This window comes from Hippopotamus amphibius, chromosome 9 (assembly GCF_030028045.1).
Source record: "Hippopotamus amphibius kiboko isolate mHipAmp2 chromosome 9, mHipAmp2.hap2, whole genome shotgun sequence".
Taxonomy (NCBI): domain Eukaryota; kingdom Metazoa; phylum Chordata; class Mammalia; order Artiodactyla; family Hippopotamidae; genus Hippopotamus; species Hippopotamus amphibius.
The window spans coordinates 82,922,321-82,941,818 of NC_080194.1; the positions used below are offsets into that span (position 1 = coordinate 82,922,321).

The 19,498-nt window shown below is 37.9% G+C and overlaps 1 protein-coding gene across 1 annotated transcript in view; it reads left to right on the top strand.

Annotated features, from left to right (window-relative positions):
- The window catches only part of PATE2 (prostate and testis expressed 2), a 49,538-nt gene extending 30,253 nt beyond the window's left edge, over positions 1-19,285 (top strand). Inside the window, exons 2-5 of the mRNA XM_057695234.1 lie at positions 17,899-18,030; positions 18,171-18,194; positions 18,661-18,789; positions 19,149-19,285. Coding sequence (XP_057551217.1) covers positions 17,979-18,030; positions 18,171-18,194; positions 18,661-18,789; positions 19,149-19,285 — 342 coding nt within the window. The 5' untranslated portion in view covers positions 17,899-17,978. The remainder of the gene's footprint in view (positions 1-17,898; positions 18,031-18,170; positions 18,195-18,660; positions 18,790-19,148) is intronic.
- Positions 19,286-19,498: the final 213 nt, after the last annotated feature.

A 19,498-nucleotide genomic window follows, 5' to 3' on the forward strand; every position in this document is an offset into this window, starting at 1 on the left:
TACAAATGAACTTATTTACAAAACAGAAATAGACTCACAGACATAAAAAACAAACTTATGGTTACCAAAGGGGAAAGGGTGGGGAGGGATTAATTATGAATTTGGGATTAACAGATACACTACTATATATAAAATAAACAAGTGTGTAGCACAAGGAATCATATTCAATGTCTTGTAATAACCTATAATGGAAAAGAATCTGAGAATATATATATATGTATAATATGACAATCATTTTGGTGTACACCTGAAGCATTGTAAATCAACTGTACATCAGTTAAAAAAGAGATGAAGCTAGGAAATGTCCCCTGGTCCTCTTCCATCCCCAACTTAAGAATCTCCTTATGGAAAAATACAAAAATATACTTGATATAAAAGGACTGCAAATGAACCCCATCTATATGTTGTAAGAAAAGTGAACTGAATACCACGCTTATAGAAAACAAAGAATACCAGTGAAACACCGCTCCAAAATAGATAGAAACTCAGTGGGACATTTCAAAGTGAACTAAACTGAAAGAAATGAGGGAAATGATAGAAACTATGAAAAAGCTGCATTAATCAAAATAAAGAAGATTCACTTGCTTCTTTCCTTCCTTCCTAAGAATTTGGTCTAAAAGCCACTTGGGCTGAGCAAGATAGGTCTCCATGAAGGAGATTAGGCCCAGCATAGTGTTCTGGAGTGAGGACAGCATCCACGTATCTTGGTATAGATTGCCGGAGTCTGACTATGGTGAGGAGGGTGTCCACCCAGACTGAAGTAGTGGTGCAAGTACATGAGCAGGGGTAATTGGTGACTGAGAAGACTGAGGGGGTGTCACATGGTCCAGTGTTGGTTATAGTCCAAGCTGTGTGAGGAGGGCAACTTATGTAGAAAATAGCAGTGGCAGGCTGGTGAAGAGTATTGGAATTCAAGTGGGTAAGTGGTGGACCAGAAAAGGATTCAGAGCCTGAGAGTTGTGAGGAGGGTATCTGCACATGGGATAGCAGTGACAGTGGCCAAAAGTGGAATGTTGGAGACCAAGTAGGGTAAGGTGGTAGCGGTGGGAGTTTGGTTTTTTGTAGTGGAGATTGTCAAGATAAGAAATGTATTGAAGATGGTATTTTCTCATTATTGTAGTTTCTTACTGTTGCAGAAGGACTTATAAATGTGGAAAAAGAAAATGCTAGAATGAATTGTAGATGTGTGTGTTTGTGTGTGTTTATATATACACATATATTCTCTATTTTTGACCATGAAAAGGACCTAGGAGTAGTGACACCCCAATAGCAATGTGCATCCCTAATACCTTGATTTTTGGCTTCCAAAAATCTTTTCCCACTAAATAGAAGTAGGACTTCTTGGAGGGAAAGTACAAAAGGCTTCGTGGAACCTGGAATATTTGGCTGTGACAGATTAAGGAAATGTTCTAAGAATGCTGAAGAATGTTGAAAGGACACAGAATCAAGCTTGAAGGGATGCTCACTGGCCAAATCTGAATATCTAAATATGTATCATATTATCAAAATCCATTGAATGGAATAAGAATTATGAGTTTATATAATCAAATATATAAATGGGGAGAAGAAAAAGACTTTCATTAGTAGAATGTCAGCTAATAAACACAAAAGACATGTTTGGATTGAAAAATCAGCTGGCAACAATTATGGTAAGAATTAAGTTTAGTTGAGAAATACTAACGGATGCTAAAGCTAGGTAGTGAAAGTGGAAAAATAATAGGTTGTTCACATAGTCTCAGACAACTTCCCTATCAATAGTTATTAATAACAACAACAAACCCCCCCCAAAATGAGTAACCTTACAGAATAGAAATAATTTTAATTACCATCAGTTAACATCACTAGTAATGGCATGAAACAAAATCATGTACTACGTGATAGGATGCATGAAGAGAATACAGCATCACTTCTGTGATAATCCTGCTAAAAATTCATAACCCAGATCTAATTGTGGATAAACATTGGGTAGTCCTAATCTGAGGAACAGTGTACAAAATACTAGCATATAATTTTCAAGGCCATGTGTTAAGGCCATGAAAAGAAAGAAAAGACTGTGGAACTATTCCAGATTAGAGGATTCTAAGGAGACATGGCCACTAAATGGAATATCATTATCCTGGATTGAATTCTTTGCTATATAGGATATTACTAGGAAATCGATAACACTTAGATTAAGATCTGTGATTTCGTGATAGAATAATGTATCAATGCTAATTTCCTGATTGTGACGGTTGTAGAGCAGTTAATGTAGGAAAATGTCCTTGTTTGTAGGAAACACACACTAAAGAATTCAGGGATAATGAGGCATCATGTCATCAACTTACTCTCAAATGGTTCAAAAAAAAATTTCTTGTAGTATTAAAAAAAAATAGGGCTTAAACCAAACTAAGACCAGTCTAAATTATATGATTTAGCTTAGAGTTTGGTCCTATTAAATACAATTTGAGAAAAGAAAAAAGCATATAGAAAAGCTTAGAAGTGAGATGGCTAGCAAACAAAAAAGTTTACAGTGAGAGATATTCAAGAAAGCCCTGTAAAAAACATTTCCAAAAAGAATATTGAACTTTTGGCTTCTGGTTAGGATGTGGTGTTGGTAGAAACAATGCATCCCTCTGTGATAAATAGAAAAAATGGATAAAGTTATACAAAAACAAATATTTTAAAATGATATTAAAGATTTGTGGATTCAACTTAAAAAGGAACTCAATTCCAGAAAGGAATGAGTGCTTTTGAGGTAAGCAAAGACCAATAGGAGCTCTCTTTCCTGGAAACACCTGCCAAGCCTTTTCACAGTGACTAGAGGAACAGGCTCGTCATAGAAAGAATGACTTTGAATAGGAAAAACTAGTGTAGTTTTTTAACAGCCTCTTGGGTAGATATGATGGTTTGGAATCTGTGAATCTCAGAATGTAGTTCTGCTTCTCCCTGTTCACTCACTGTTCCCCAATGAATATTCATAAGTATGTGACGGTGGATTGGCAGCTGGCATCTTGACTGGAATGCACAAGAGAAGTATCTGTAGTTGCAAAGTTTTAATATTTCAAATTTCTGCTAGATGTTAGATGAAGGGGGTTATGCCATACATAGAGAAGAGATCTAGCCCCCAGGTCATTTGAAGCCAATAGTGAATTGAAACCAACTAAAGCTTGAACATAGTCCTGACCCTGCTTGAATACTGATTGAATATAGGCGATGGGCTCCTCAATTTAGCTGCTTGACAGAGGAGTGAGTTTATTCTCTCTGGGAGGTAGATAACACTCTTTAGTGTGCTGGAAATATAATAGAAATTGATGTGACAAGTGAAGAAACAAGAAAATGTGATCCTTAAGCTAGAGAAAGAATAGTCAGTAGAAGCAGACTCATAGATGATCCAGCTATTGGAATTATCAGATGAGGACTTTACATATCTATTATAGGTATATTAAATAAATGAGAGAAAAGATGGAAAAGATGAAGAATTTTTACAGAGAAATAGAATATAAGAACCAAATGGATACTCAAATTGAATTAAGCATTCATTTGGTTAGCTTAAGAGTATATCAGATCCAGAAAATGAAATACTAAATAAACTGAAATGTAGATCAATAAACTATCCAAAATGAAGTTACTGTTACCACTACCATTAAAGATAATACAATTATTATTTTATAAAACATGCTGAGCATGAGAGACATATGGGTCAATATCAAACAGTTTAACATATTTATAAATGAACTCCAATTGGGAAAGAAGAGAGAGAAAACACAAGAAATTTTTGAAGTGACAATGGCCCCAAAATTTCCAAAATTATCAAAAGCCATCAATCTATAGTGTCAAGAACCTCAGTGAGTCTCAAACAGGATTAATACAAAAAAACGCAAACAGCAATAACAAAATTTTCACTAAGGGCACATTACAGTCCAGCTGCTACAAACCCAAAGATAATGATAAATTTTAAGGGCAGCCAAAATAAATGACAGATTATCTTAGAAAGAGCAATAATGAGAATAATGAACAACTTTTATTAGAAACAAAGCCAGAAGTGAATGAAATGATGCTTGAAGTGTTGAAAGAGAAAAACAAACTTTCTACCTAGAAATCCTTATACTCTAAAAATTGAGATGAAATAGACACTTCAGACAAATAACTGAGAATTTGTTATCAAACCCTCACTACAGGAAGTTATAAAAGGCAAATACTAAAAAAATAAAGTTTTATAGATAAAATGCCAGTAGATAATTAAAGGAAAAAATTTTTTAAATATTTAATAAATTTGAAAGAAGGCAGCAAAGGAGAAATATGGAAACAGAAAACAGAAGGAACAAATGGGAAACAAGTGGAAAAATGGTTCACCTAAGTCCAACCATATTAATAATAAAATGTTAGTGGTCTAACAACTTCAATTAAAAGCATGTGTTGTCAAAACAGATAAAAAGCAATACCCAACTAGTTGCTGTCTATAAGAAATGCCCTATTTCTGATTAGGCATTCAATAAACATTTGCTGAAGTAATGAATCAATCAATAGTTTGGTTAATTTAAAAAAATGCCCTATAAATATAAATAATAGATATATTAAAATTAAAAGGGAAGGAAAAGAAGTACTATGCAAAGAGTAAGCATAAGAAGGATAAAAGGATCACATGACTGTTAGATAAAGTTACTTCAAAATAAAGAATATTTTGGAGGGGGATCAAGATGGCAGAGTAAGAACATGGAGCTCACCTTGTCCCACAAACATATCAAAAATACAGCTACATGTGAGACAATTCTCATGGAAAACTAACTGGAAACTGGAAGAAGAACCCTTATACAACCGAGGATACAAGAAAAATTCCCTTGTAACTAGGTAGGATGGGAAAAAAAGCATTGGGTTGGGACCTGTGCCCCTCAGTGGGGTCTAAGAGGAAAAGAAAGACCACTCCCTGAGGAGTGAGCAGGTTGAGACAGATTGGATGTCCCAGTCCTGGGGTTCTATGCAGGAGAAACAAACCCCTTTGGCTGGAGGGAGAATGCTGGGAGAGATAGAAAGGCTGGAGAAGCCTAGACTCCACTCCCAAGGAGTGCACAGGTGCTGGCTTGCTAACAGGCAGGGTAGAGAGAGGTTTGCCAAGTGGCTGCCACCTGGCCATGTTCCCCAATCTGAGTTGGGTGAATACCCTGGTCCCACTCACTCATGCCACAGCTTGACACAAAATCTAGGGCAGACACAATATCTAGGGCTGCCAGGTCCTGGGAAAAGACTCAATCTAGGGGCACAGAGGCAGCTTGGGAGCCTGGGGTGTGGTCCAGGCAGGGCAGGAGTGGCCATTGTTGGTGCTTACTCAAACAGCATCAGGAAAGCAGCTCACACCTCTGATAGCACTGCAGTCACTTCAGTTTCTACAATGATAATGCCCTGATGCCCAGTCCCAGCTTAGTGAATGCTCTGGCCCCCTTCACTCCATGCCACAACTTTGCACTCAGTCTGAGATGACCATAGGAGAAAAAAATGTGACCTTGGGCTGTGTCTGAGCAGAGCTGTGGATGCCTACACAGGCAGAGCATCAGACTTCTGTAAGCCCTTGAGCCTCATTTACTTCTGCACAGCCCCTCCTTTGAGTCAAAAGCCCCAGAGTGGGAAGAAGGAAAAACATACACTTAAAGGGAAGAGAGCCAGCTTGAGCCCAACCCTCTGTAATGATCTATATGAGAAAAGAAACTAAGAAAAGAGTTGATATATGTATATGTATTACTGATTCACTTTGCTGTACACTGGAAACTAACACAACATTGTAAACCAAATATACTCCGATAAAAACTTTGTACACTACATCTTTATTCATTCATATTTTGATGTTGATGGAGGCTTAGGTGATCTCCATATCTTGGATATTATAACTAATGCTGCCATAACATGGGAGTGCATATATATATATATACACACACACATATATGTATATATATATACACATATATATTGCTTTTGTTGCTTGTGATGTTGGTGTTACGTCTAAAAACTTTTTGCTGAGACCAATGTCCAGGAGCTTCTTTCCTGTTTTCTCCTAGGAGTTTGGTGGTTGAAGAGACTATTCTTTCCCCATTGAGTGTTCTTGGCTCCCTTGTCAAAGATCAGTTGACCATAAATGTAGGGATTTATATCTGGGCTCTATATTTTATTTCACTGATCTATGTGTCTATTTTTATGCCAGTACTGTATTGCTGTATGCTAGTACTACAGCTGTGTAGTATAGCTTGATATCAGGAATTGTGATGCCTCCAACTTTGTTCTTCCTTCTCATGATTGCTTTGGCTACTTAGGGTCTTTTGTGGTTCCATACAAATTTTAGAATTGTTTTTCTATTTCTGTTAAAAAAAATGCCACACCATTGGAATTTTGATAGGGATTGTGTTGAATCTATAGATGGCTTTGGGTAGTATGGACATTTTAACAATATTAATTCTTTTAATTCATGAATATGGGATATCTTTTCATTTGTTTGTGTCATATTTCTTTCATCAGTGTCTTGTAGTTTTCATCATATAGATCTTTCACTTCCTTACTTAAATTTATTCCTAAGTATTATATTGTTTTTGATGCTATTGTGAATGAGGTATTTTTCTTTATTTCTTTTTCAGATGTTTTGTTGTTAGTGTATAAACACAACTGATTTCTGTGTGTTGAGTTTTTATCCTGCAACTCTACTGAATTTGTTTATTAGTTTCAACAGTTTTTTGGTTAAGTCTTTAGGGTTTTCTATACCTAAGGTCGTATCATCTGCAAATATGACAATTTTACTTCTTCCTTTCCAATTTAAATGTCTTTTATTTCTTTTTCTTGCCTAATTGCTCTGACTAGGGCGTCCAGTATATGTCAAAAGAGAGTGATGAGAGAGAGCACCCTTGTCTCATTCTTGATTTTAGAGGAAAAGCTCTCATTTTTTTACTGTATATATAATGTTAGCTGTGGGTTTGTCATGTATTGCCTTTCTTATGTTGATGTTCCTACTATAACCAATTTATTCAAGGTTTTTAAAATAAATTTATTTATTTATTGGCTGCATTGGGTCTTTGTTGGTGTGTGTGGGCTTTCTCTAGTTACGGTAAGCGGGGGCTACTCTTCATTGCGGAGCACGGGCTTCTCATTACAGTGGCTTCTCTTGTTGTGGAGCACAGGCTTCTAGGCGCGCAGGCTTCAATAGTTGTGGCACATGGGCTTAGTTGCTCCGTGGCATATGGGATCCTCCCGGACCAGGGCTTGAACCTGTGTCCCCTGCATTGGCAGGCAAATTCTTAACCACTGTGCCACCAGGTAAGTCCCCTGTTGAGGATTTTTTATTGTGAAAAGATGTTATATTTTGTCAAATGCTTTTTTCTGCATCTATTTAGATGATCATATAATTTTTATCTTTCATTCTATCAATGTAGTGTATCACATTTATTGATGCTCATATGTAGAACCATATTTGCATCCCAGAGATAAATACTGTTTGGTCACAATGTATAATCCTTTCAATATGTTGTTGAATTTGTTTGCTAATATTTTGTTGAGAATTTCTACTTCTATATTTATCAGAGATAGTGGTCTATAGTTTTCTTATCTGGCTTTGGTATCAGGGTAATGCTGGTCTTATAAAATGAATTTGAGGTGTTCTTTCTCCTTAACTTTTGGGAAGCCTTTGAGAAGGATTGGCATTAATTCTTTAAATGTTTGGTAGAATTTGCCAGTGAAGCCATCTGGTCCTGCAGTTTTCTGTGTTGGGAGGTTTTTGATTACTAATTCAATCTCCTTACTTGTTATTGGTCAGATATTCTATTTCTTCCAAATTCAGCCTTCATAGGCTATATATTTCTAGGAATTGATCCATTTCTTCAAAGTTAACCAACTGATTGGCCTGTAACAGTTCTTAGTCTTCTCTTTCATTTCTGATTTTATTATTTGAGTCTCTTTTTTCCCTTAGTCTAGATAATGGTTTGTCAATTTTATTTGTCTTTTCAAAAAAACAGATCTTAGTTTTGTTTGTTTAAAAAAAATTTGGTCTCTCTTGCATTTATTTTCACTCTGATTTTTCTGATTTCTTTGGTTCTGCTAACTTTGGGCTTAGTTTATTCTTTTTCTAGTTCTTTGAGGTTTGAAGTTAGGTTGTTTATTTGAGATCTTTCTATTTTTTTGATATATGTATTTATCACTATAAATTTGCCTCTTAGAACTTTTGCAGTATCCCATAGGTTTTAGTATGTTGTGATCCCATTTTTCTTATTTCAAGATACTATTTGATTTCTCATTTGATTTCTTTTTTGAGTCACTGATTGTTCTGGAGTGTGTTGTTTAATTTCCACGTTTGTAGATTTTCCAGTTTCCTCTTTTACTGATTTCTAGTTTCATACCATTGTGGTCCGAAAAAAATACTTGGTGTCATTTCAATTTTTAAAAAGTTCCTGAGACTTGTTTTGTGTCTGGATGATCTATCTATTGCTGAAAGTGAGGCATTGAAGTTCCCTACTAGTATTGTATCATAGTCTATTTCTCTTTTATTCTGCTAGTATTTGCTTAATATGTTTATGTGCTTCAAAGTTGGGTTTGTATATATTTATTATTGTCATATCTTCTTGATGAATTGGCCCCTTTATCATTATATATTGACCTTCTTTGTCTCTTGTTACTGTCTTTGGCTTAAAGCCTATTTTGTGTGATATAAGTATAGCTACCCCTGCTTTCTTTTGGTTTCCTCTTGCATAGATTACCTTTTTTCACCTCTTTACTTTGAGCCTATATGTGTCCTTAAAACTGAAGTCAGTCTCTTGGAGCAACATATAGTTTGGTCCTATTGTTTTATGCTTCTGGCCACTCTGCCTTTTGATTTTTGAATTCAATCCATTTACATTTGGAGTTATTATTGATATGTAAGGACTTACTAATGCCATCTTATTAATTGTTTTCTGGTTATTTTTTATTTATATTGTTTCTTTTTCCCGTTGTTTCTGCCTACCTCTGTAAATTGGTGTTTTCCATGATGGTTTGCTCTGTTTGCCCTTTCCTTATCTTTTGTGCCTCTACTTGAGGTTTTTCTTTTGTGGTTGCCATGAGGCTTCCCCCTCCCCAGTTTTATCGAGAAATAACTGACATACATCACTATATAAGTTTAAGGTGTACATCACGATGGTTTGGTTTACACATATTGTGAAATGACCACCACAGTAGGTTTAGTTAACATCCTTTATCTTATATAGATACAACAAATAGAAAAATAAAATTCTGTGATGAGAGCTGTTAGCAACTTTCCTAAGTATCATACATCAGTGTTAACTATAGTCATCATGTTGTATATTACATCCCTAGTAGTTATTTATCTTATAGCTGGAAGTTGTACATTTTGACTACCTTTTTCCAATTTCCCTCCACCATGAGTCTTATATAAGACATCTTATAGGTAAAGCAATCTAGCTCAAGCTGATAGCAACTCGATTTTAATTGTCTACAAAAGCGTCACACTTTTACTTCATTCTTTTATATTTTGAGGTCATTATTTACCTCTTTTTTATATTATGTATTCATTAACAAATTACAGTAGCTAAATTATATTTAATGCTTTTTCCTTTGACCTTCATAGTATAGTTAAGTGTTTAACAAACCATGCTATGTCTGACTGTATATTTACCTGTAAAAATGTGTTATATATTTTCATATGTCTTCATGTCATTAATTAGTGTCTTTTTATTTCACCTTGTATAACTTCTTTCTGCATTCTTGCTAGGCAGGTCCAGTGGTGATGAATTTCCTCAGCTTTTTTTGTTTAGGAAGGCTGTAAGATTTTTATGTTCTGGATACAAGTTCCATGTAGGATATCAGTATTGCCAATATCTTCTCCAAGTCTTTAACTTGTATTTTCACTCTCTTAGTGATACATTTTGATGAACTGACATTGTTAATTTCAATGAAGTCTAACTTAGTTTTTAAAAATGGTTTTGCTGTTTAGGTGATGTTTAAGTAACCTTTGCCTATTCCAAAGTTATAAATACATGCTGTGCTTTCTTCTAGAAATTTTATTGTTTTACTTTTCACTTTAAATCTACAATCCAGTTTGAGTTTGTTTTTTGTGTATGTTGTGAGGTAAAGGTAACTGTAGAAAAATTTAACTGAGTAGAGAACCCAGAAATAGTGTTAAGTGCTAATGGAAATTCAGTGTATTATGAAAGAGGCATCTCAAATTAGTTGAGAAAAATGTAAACTTTAAAATAAATGTTGTTGGCTAGTCATATGGAAATAGATTAAACTGGATCAATTTCTTACAAGGATAAATTCCAAATGGAGAATCAAAATGTTAATTTAAATCCATGAAAGTATTAGAAGGAAACATGAATGAATTGTTTTCTAACCTGGAACATAAAAAGTGGCTGAATTCCATTTGTTATCAGTAAGGTGTAAGATAATTTTTACGAAGAGTAGACTAGTTAAAATTTAAATGACTGATAATAACTGGTAATGGGAATTATGTAGAGTAGCTGGAATTCTCATACAGTGCTGGCAGGACTGTATTTTGGTACCACCACTTTGGTAAACTATTTGGTAGTTTCTTTTAAAGTTATGCATATGCCTACCCTATGACTCATACATTTTACTTTTAATTAACTACCAAAGAGAAATGAGTGTGTATGTCCATCAAAACTCTTATACGAGAATGTTCATAGCAGCTTTATTCACAATAGCCCAAAGCTGGAGACAACTCAATGTCCATCAATAAGAGGACTGATTTAATAAACTGTAGCGTATGTATACAGTGGGGAAAAAAAAAAAGAACAATCTGTTGGTATAAGCGAAAACATTCATGAATCTTAAAAATATTATGGTGGGTGATAGAAACCAGACTCGACAGTACTTTCTGTATAATTTCTTTTATAATAAGTTCAAGAACAGGTAAAATTAGTTCTATGGTGATAGAAGTTAGGATAATACTTTTGGGAGTGGATTGTTACCTGAAGAAACTTCCTGGGGTGATGAAAATGTTCTGTGTTTTGATTGGAACGGTGGTTATATAGGTTGATACATTTTTCAAATCACATCAAACTGCATACTTAAAATATGTGCAGTTTATTATATATGAATTATACTTCAATTAGGAATATAATTATTATTCAACTCATAATGAATAACATCTCGTTAACAATAATCAATAAGGGCTAAAAGCTGTTAGAGGAAAGATTGAAGGGAAACTTTATATTGTATAGATAAATCTGAGAACAAGCAAATTTATGTGATCAATCCTGACATCATTAAAACTAGGAAAACAGGTGCTTTCAGATATGTCTAAGGGTTGGGCTAGATAACCCTTTCTAAACTTCCAGGCCTATTTCATAAGGCCTTGATATAATAAAGTATTGATTATAAATTTTGAAGTAAGATTAGCTAATGAGTTTTGGAAGAATCCCATCAAAAAATTTTTTTTCAGTTAATATACTTGAATCCTGGAGGGTCCCATAATAAGAAATGTCCTTTTCATAATCTCTTTGAGAAAAATACATGGTATGCTGGCACTGGAGTAAACATTCTGTGTCCGGTAGGGAGTAGAGGTTACCATTCCCAGTACACTCAATAAAACAGGTGAAAAACCAGAAAAGGCACGCTAAACAGATGGACAAGAAAAATTCCATCAGCGTTACTGTTGTTCAGGTAAACACAGTAAAGTTTAATTGGCCAGCTAAAGGCAACAGAGGTGAGTAAGACAAGGCCCATGTTCTTGCAGTGATTTATAACGTACTAGGGCAAATTAGACAAACAGAGAAATGATTCAATTTTGTGAGAGAGTGTCAAAAAAAAAAAGTACTCATAAAGTGACTGGGGTATTCAGAAGAGGGAGAATTTGTATAGCAATGGTGTGGGTTGTTGGGGAGTTCAGAGTAGAGGTGGGTGGGAAAAGAGGAAAAGAATTAAGAAAGATGAGAAGAGGAAGAGGAAGAAATGGGAGTTGTTATAAATCTTGAATGTACATCTTGACAGGCCTAGAAGTGGCTATATATGAGCTGCGAATGTCACAGAGGCAGGAAATCCTTTATTTGCTGTTTCCCACTAACTCTCTATGTGGAGACACTTTGTAAATACCAAGAAAATTATGACTGAATGTGAGGTCCATTGGGGGAAATAACTTTTTGTCCATAAAGGAAAATCTTGAGTGTCCACCATCTGTTCTGTTGCTATTTCTGCTTAATTATAGCCATGATAAATGTGAGTTTTAGATAAAAATATTTGTGAGTTTCCAGCTGAAGAATTTCTAGTCCGCCTTCACTATCTAAGAAGCACAAAGATCTAGAATGGTCTTGTTTAAAATTTTTCCACTGGGCCTCTTTGGGGAGGCTCCCTGAAGTACAGAAATGCCAGACCCTATAGTGGGAAAAATCTGTTGTTTAGAATTATAATCCTCCAACTGTATTAGGAACAAGCTTGAGGCAATAGGAAGGATAACACTGAATTACAGAGAGCTGGGAGCCTTCCAGGACAGACAGGGCAGAAAAAGCAAGGGCAGACAGACTGTGAGGGCAGGGAGATATCAATATCATTTTAAAGGAGAGCTCAGGAGAAAAAATTGTTTAGATTTTTGATGTTACAATAACTGCGGTTGCAGCATGTATGAATGTAAGTTCGATCATTGAGAGTGTATGTCAAATCTCTGCAGAATCTCTGACACACCATATATGATAACTGGAGGGTGTTATCTGTAATAAGAAGGAATCATAGAAAATAAGCCAGTGATCTAAATTCTTTAAACACAAGCCAAACCTGGCACTAGTCTTGTCCATAAAAATTTAATTAGACATCAGGGATAGGTTTGGCGTTGGCTTTCCATCTTATACTTCCCAAGGGGACTTAGGCAGGGAGATGAAGAAATCGTGGGTCCCCTACAGAGGTTATTTGCCTACTATCCCTGGCAACCCTTAACTCTTTGTACAGATGCTTCTTCCTCTGTCTCATTTCCCAAGTCTTCTTTCTGTCCGCACAGGGACCCATGCCCAGGGGTATTTGGCACTTTGGTTCCTCCCTTGAACTGGCCTTAGTCTGAGGTAGAAATTGTTGAAGCACTCTCCTAAGAATTTTCTAGGAATCTCACGGCACCTCCCTGGACCCACTAACTTACCCTGGAGGATCTTTAATAGCATGCATGTCTCGTGCTTCTTAGCAACACAGACACCAAAGTCTCTTCTACAGCGATCTGTCTCTGTGCGAAGGTGGCATGTTATGCATCTCAATGGTGTCACTGCTGGAGAGAGAGCTGGTGTGAGGCCAGGGGGAGGCAGAGACTTAGAAGAAACTAGACCTATCTAGACCTGGGTCGGGGGTGCAGTGCAGGGGGTGGATGAAGAGCTGGTGGTTGGGATCAGGTAGTAAGCAGCTGGAGCTCTCACCACCTCCACTTCCCAGAGAAATGCCATTGTGAGAGTTAAAGGTTTCTGGTCCCAACTTCAGCCCTTCTAACCTGGTAACTTTGAGCAAGGATTTAGCCTCCACGGCATTGGTTTTCTGGCTTAAAAGTGGTTCTATTAATGCTGGTCTGGCTTACTTGGCAGCCCTGTACACAGACAAGCGTGTGATAATGAGGCTGAGTGCTTAAAACGGTTTTACACATGCTAGCACTACTGTGATGGGATTTATGACATTTGCGGCTTACATATTGTTAGGTGATGTATTCTGTTTTGAACGTCAAACTGAATCTATGTGAAGGCCTCATGAATTATGCCATAGTCAGTGCCTCTTTATGTGCTACTGTGGGGTGAGCTGATCAAAATACAGGTTTAATTAAACAAAGCAAAACAAAACAAAACTTTCTCCCTGGTGCACCTAAGTGAGAAAGTAACATTTATTGTGCACCTCATTTGGACCATGTTCTCTTACTTTGTATCTGATTCAGTCCTCACAAAAGCCTTGTAAGTAGGGTTTTCCCCATTTCTCAGATGAGCAACCACAGGTACGGAGAATTTAAGACAGTGACTGAATCCTTTTTTAATCTGTCTGATTCCAGTACATCCAGTATTTTCTTTCCTGCAATCACTTGTTTTAATATAAAAATCCCTGATAAGGGTATCAAAAGCCCTTGATGGCAGTAAACCCAACTACAAAATTATTTATTGTAGAGTGACCAGCTCCCTCAGCAAATGGGATACAGATTTATAAATGCAAAGGATGTCCTAAGGAAAATCTTGCTAGGAGTTTTGATTGTGGAGAACAGTAGGGACAGAGTGGGGCAGCACTATGATGGGGTAGCCGCAGAGGCTTGAGCCCTTGGCAGGGAATGGGAGAATGTTGAAAAGGGCAGACAAGTTGGCATGGAGGCCCAGGGAGCATTCTGAAGGCTGGCTTCCCCTCCCATGTAAATGTGGTCAAGATTCAGCCCTGCGTGGACACCAACTACACATGTGGAGTTTCATGGGGCTCCCTAGATCCTGTCTCTGGAGGCTGCTCCTCAAATCTGTGACTCACCCCCAATGCAGCAGAAGAAGGATAAGAGCAACAAGAAGTGTTTGTCCATCCCACCGGAGAAGTCCCTTGTATAGGAAGAAAAGAAGCCAGGGGCTGCAAGCACAGGTCTTTAGGCTACAAGAGGAAACCTTCCTCTTCATCATAGGGCAGGAATTATTTATGCCTAAGGGGAACCAATCACACAAGCTTTCCTCTGGGAACTCAAGTTCATGCTCTCTCCACCCCATAGCAGAGAATGATAATTAATGTTGGAGTTTACATGAAGTTAACTTTATTTTTTTGTATACTGTTCATCATAGTAACTATTATTAATGCAGTTATGATATTACCATTCTTATCCCAGTTTCACAGAGGAGGAAGCTGAGGCTTGGTGAGGTCCAATATCTTATCCAAGATCACATATCTAGTGACATATAGTGCCAGTACTCAGAGCAAGACTTTCTAGTTCCAGAAGTCGTACGTTTAACCATCTTGACTGAATGCCTCTTGGAGATTTATTCATACATTCAACTAACATTTATTGTGAGCTTTTATGGGCCAGGCACAGTTTCATGTGTGAGAGCAGAGCAATGAATAAGAAAAAAAAAAAAAAAAAAAAGCTCACCTAACTCCACATCTTATGGGTGAGAAAAAGAAGAGAGAAAGAAATGAAAAGATGTATAATCTATAGACAAGCTGGGCCTTCCACCTAGAATTTCTGATTCTCAACCCAGAACTCTTTCACTTTACCAGAAATCTGTTTTCCAAGGCTAGGGACTGTTTACTTTGTAGGGCTGTGAAATCAACTCTAGAATTATTACAGATCTTTAGCAAATTTATATTGTGAATCTGGCCAGTTTTGCCCATGCTTTAGGTATCTATCTCTACAAAAGTTAACTCAGGTAAGGTTCACCATGGGTAAACGACTGGAAAACTATGACCTGTTCTGGCACTGTCAGTCTCTGAACCCAATCAGTGAGCTTATGGTACTTTGGCTAAAGGCAATAGGAATCTTCTATCGTGAACTCATTTAATGACATGTTCTTTAGTTATGTGGGAACAATATGTTCATCAAAACATCTCAAGTATGACATTTTTAGATATCAGGTAAAGACTGCGTGAAAGAGAGTCTGAGCTCAAATGCCACAAAATTTATAGTGTTCCTTTTCTATGACCAGAGTGTGGAGCCCATCTTTGCCTAAGAAGAGAGCCGGAAGCCTTAAACATGAGGGAATCAGTTTGAAGAGAATTGATTCTAGAATGGAAAGCAAGATTGTAAAGTCTTTGAATCTCATTGTCTATTTTTCCATCTCTCAGGAGAAGATGATAGAAACTGGATAGCATTTTTCAGGACTTTCCGAAGGCTTATCTAGAAGGCAAATTTCTGAGCCATTTATTTGTCACCTGCTTTCTCTAGAATCATAGCAAAGGAAAAAGAAATTCTGGGTGAAACCGCAGAGAGTTTGCCCAGTTTCTATTCTTCTTCCTTCAAGGTGTCCCTTGACAGATATTTCCTGAAAGGCTCACTGAGTTTTGAATCTCTCTTCTGCTGGATTATTTCCAGTTAGAATTTTGCAACTCCACTCAAGCATGAGGTTCTCTGATCTACTTCTCTTCCTACCACAGTACCTCATCCATCAGATTTTCTCCTGAAAACAACGTCTTGTGGAATTTGTGAGCCTTCTAAAGTAGATGGGTATTTGTAGACGTGAATCTGGAACTCAAGGTAGAGGTTAGCGTGGAGCATCATCAGCACGTGGATGACCTCAAGCTTGAGCTATGAGAACGGGACCCAGTTCTCACCCAGTCTCAGTGAATCAGAACTCAACCCGTTTCCGGCTGCTAACCCACCCAAAGCAAATTAAACAGTTTGTTCCGAGGCTATGTCTTCAAAGTTCATTCTAGAAGAGCCTGTAATTAATCTTTCCATCTTTTCCAACACCCAAAGCCAAATGTAAGCCTTGGTAAAGCTTGATGCCCGAGAGGATGCTCTCAACATCATCCTCACAGCCAGGCTCTTGGCCCTTGAATGCCAGAACCACAGCTACAGCCACCAGCTCATTGCCTCTCCCAGCCAGGTGCCCTTTCCTGCATGCGGCTCCTTTTGACTTGAAGCTTCTGACACCTACCCTTGCAAAAGGGCCCAGGCTGCTCCTGAAATTTTAAGCACTGCACAGGGAGTTAGTGCTTGATAGTTTCCAGGGCCTTAACAAATATGAGCGTTCTCTTTTCACAGACTTTAATATGCTACTAATACCAATCCTATGACGAAAATTATTCTCAAAGTCAGTAACTCGCCCAGACTAACATTGTTGGCAAGCAGCAGAGCCGGGATCTGAACCCAAGTGTGTACCAGACTCAAGTCTGGGGTAATGGGAGATGTCCTTCCTAGAATTCAGTATTGGTACAGAGGAGTGGGCACTTTAATGTCTTTTCCAGCCCCGGGAAAAATGACTCTTTTCATTGATATCTTGCAACTGGACAATAGTGAGCAAAAAATCCCATTTTACATGCTTGGGACAAAGTAATCTCAGCAGCAAGTGCAGTGCATTGTCCCCTTGAGCCCCTCTCTTTGCACATCTGCATCTCCTCCAACAAGGTGCATTTCTCTGAGTTTCTTGCTCACCTATCTCTCTAGAACCACATGACCAGCTCTCATCCAGTGTGTCAGGTTGCTTGACATCTCTGTATTTTGACATTTGCTGTTCCTTTGGGAGACTGTCCCTATTCACTTCTTCTAGCTAACGCATCACTAGCCTTCAAAGTTCTGCTCAACTATCCCTTCTTCAGGGAAGCCTTCCGTGGTCAGGCAGTCAGCTTTGACTGTCTCTCATCTAGGCCCCCATAGCCAGCTGTGCTTGATGTACTTGTGATCTCCTTAACTAGACTCTAATCTTCGTGAGGCCACAGATTAGTGGCCTGTTTGCCTGGTGTCTTCTCTTTTTGTAATATTGGCATTTGGGTATGTGTGTAGAAAATATTTGGCTCTAAAAAATCCATGAATTAGTTAATAACACCTGAAGGCAAACTAGGCAAATCTTACCTTTCCACTGAAACTTCCCTTTCCTACACCACAGAAGGGACACTCCAGTGTTTCCCTGCACATTCAGACTATACCTGGAATCCTGAACTTAATTCCCGGTGCTTCAGTCTAAGTGAGACAAAGACACAGCTGAGATTATTCTGAGATTAGTGAAGAGAGCTAAAAGGAGCTAAGTTGTCCAAATCCTGTCTTGAAATATCTGAAAGGTTAAAATGTGGGGAAAAAAATTGACTTTACTTGCAGGGCACAAAGCTTAGCTATACAATAATTAATAAAGGATGTATGTGTGTGTGTGTGTGTGTGTGTGTGTGTGTGTGCGTGCGCGCATCCATCATTGAGGAGAATTTTAAAATAGATGCCTTAGGGGCAGTGAGACTCCAGTTGGTGTTTGGTTGGTTCTGGGAACACTGAAGTACTGTTCGTCACTGAAATTTCATGATTATATAATTTAGATGAATAGCCCAAGGACAGAACACTGGGGGAGATTGACCAGTACCTTCCACAGGTGACTGCGCATGACCAAAGCCCCAGGATGTTTGTTCTGTTTCTACTGTGCATAGTCTTTCTGGTCTGCACGAGTAAGGGTAAGTCCTAAAGACAAAGGGATGGTTGGTTATTGGTTAAGAGATGGGAAGATGCTGGGGGAGGAGAAATTGCCAAAATTGGTTCTTGGGGCTTTGGCAGATGCATGTGCGATTATGACAAAGAAAACTTCTTTTCACAGGTGAATTTCATGAACATCTGACAGGTACGACCACAGCTAGTCTAAAGTCCTTGCTAAAAAGGTTATTGGTGACATTTTAGGAGTAAACCTCCTCCTCACTTCTGAGAGAGCTGTTATCCATTCTTACTATAGAATCCTACAAGTTTGATCTTCTCCCAGGCCAATTAAGTCCATTTCATGGTATAAGTAAGCTAAAATCCACATCTTTGCTTTCTTTTCCCCATTACTGGATGAAATTATCAGGCTAGATAACGGGTTCATTACTTGGGAACCACAGATGAATGTTACAGGAATGCTGACCTTTTGAGATCATATACAATATTTGATTTATGTCTGTACGGGTTAGCTTTCACAAGATTATCAAAGGAGTCAGGGTCCCGAGAAAAGTTGGGAACCACTAGGCAATAGTAAGTTCCTATTGGTAAGCCCTCAGGCCTGAAGAACCTTCTCCATACTGCATCCTTTAAGCACCTCTTTCTGTGTCTGGCAGAACCTGCAATGATGTGTTATGAATGTAAAAAATATCATCTTGGGATATGCTACAAAGCCATGAGGTCCTGCACCCTGAAGTACCAACAGACCTGTGCTGTTGAAAACGTTTACATACTTACAAGGAAAGGTAGTGTTGGGTATAAAGTGACTGAGAAATAACCACCTTTTTTCCCTCAGAGACAGTCACCTGCTTTTGTCCTCAGAATACATGGGTGAGTGGGATGGGTGAGGATAGGGTGGTCCTGCAGCGGGTGTGGCAAAGATGGACTTTTTCTTAAGACAGTATTGAGTGAAGGAGAGGTGAATGTCCCATATAAGTTAGGAAATAAGATCCATTCTCTGGCTCAGTAATTAATAGACTCCATCTTTTAGCTCATTTGGGCCTAGAGGAAAGTCAGTGAGGCTCCGAAGAGGGGTTATTCCTAGGAATATGGTAGGAGAAAACAGAGCCATTGCAGTTGTGTTCCCTTTCTTTCCCCTCCTCAGGGCAGAGTATGTATTTTTATTCAAAACTGTCGTGTAAGACCAACTGTGAGGACATCAACTTCTTAAGTTTTGAAAAGAGGACAGAACTCATCTGTTGCAAACATAAAAACTACTGCAACCTTCCTGAGGGAGTCTAGTTCTGCATCTCTCCTGGATTTTTGATTATTCTTCAACTTACCATCCCCTTTATCTTTCCCCCAAACCTGCATTTTGCTGCCCTCTTCTAACCAACGGTAGAGAGCGAGAAAGCCAGCTGGTAGTGAAAAGAGTAGCCATCATAAGGAGGCTGCTAGGAGGTAACTGAGTCTCATTAATGATGGAGCCCCAGACGGAATTTTTTCAAATCCCTG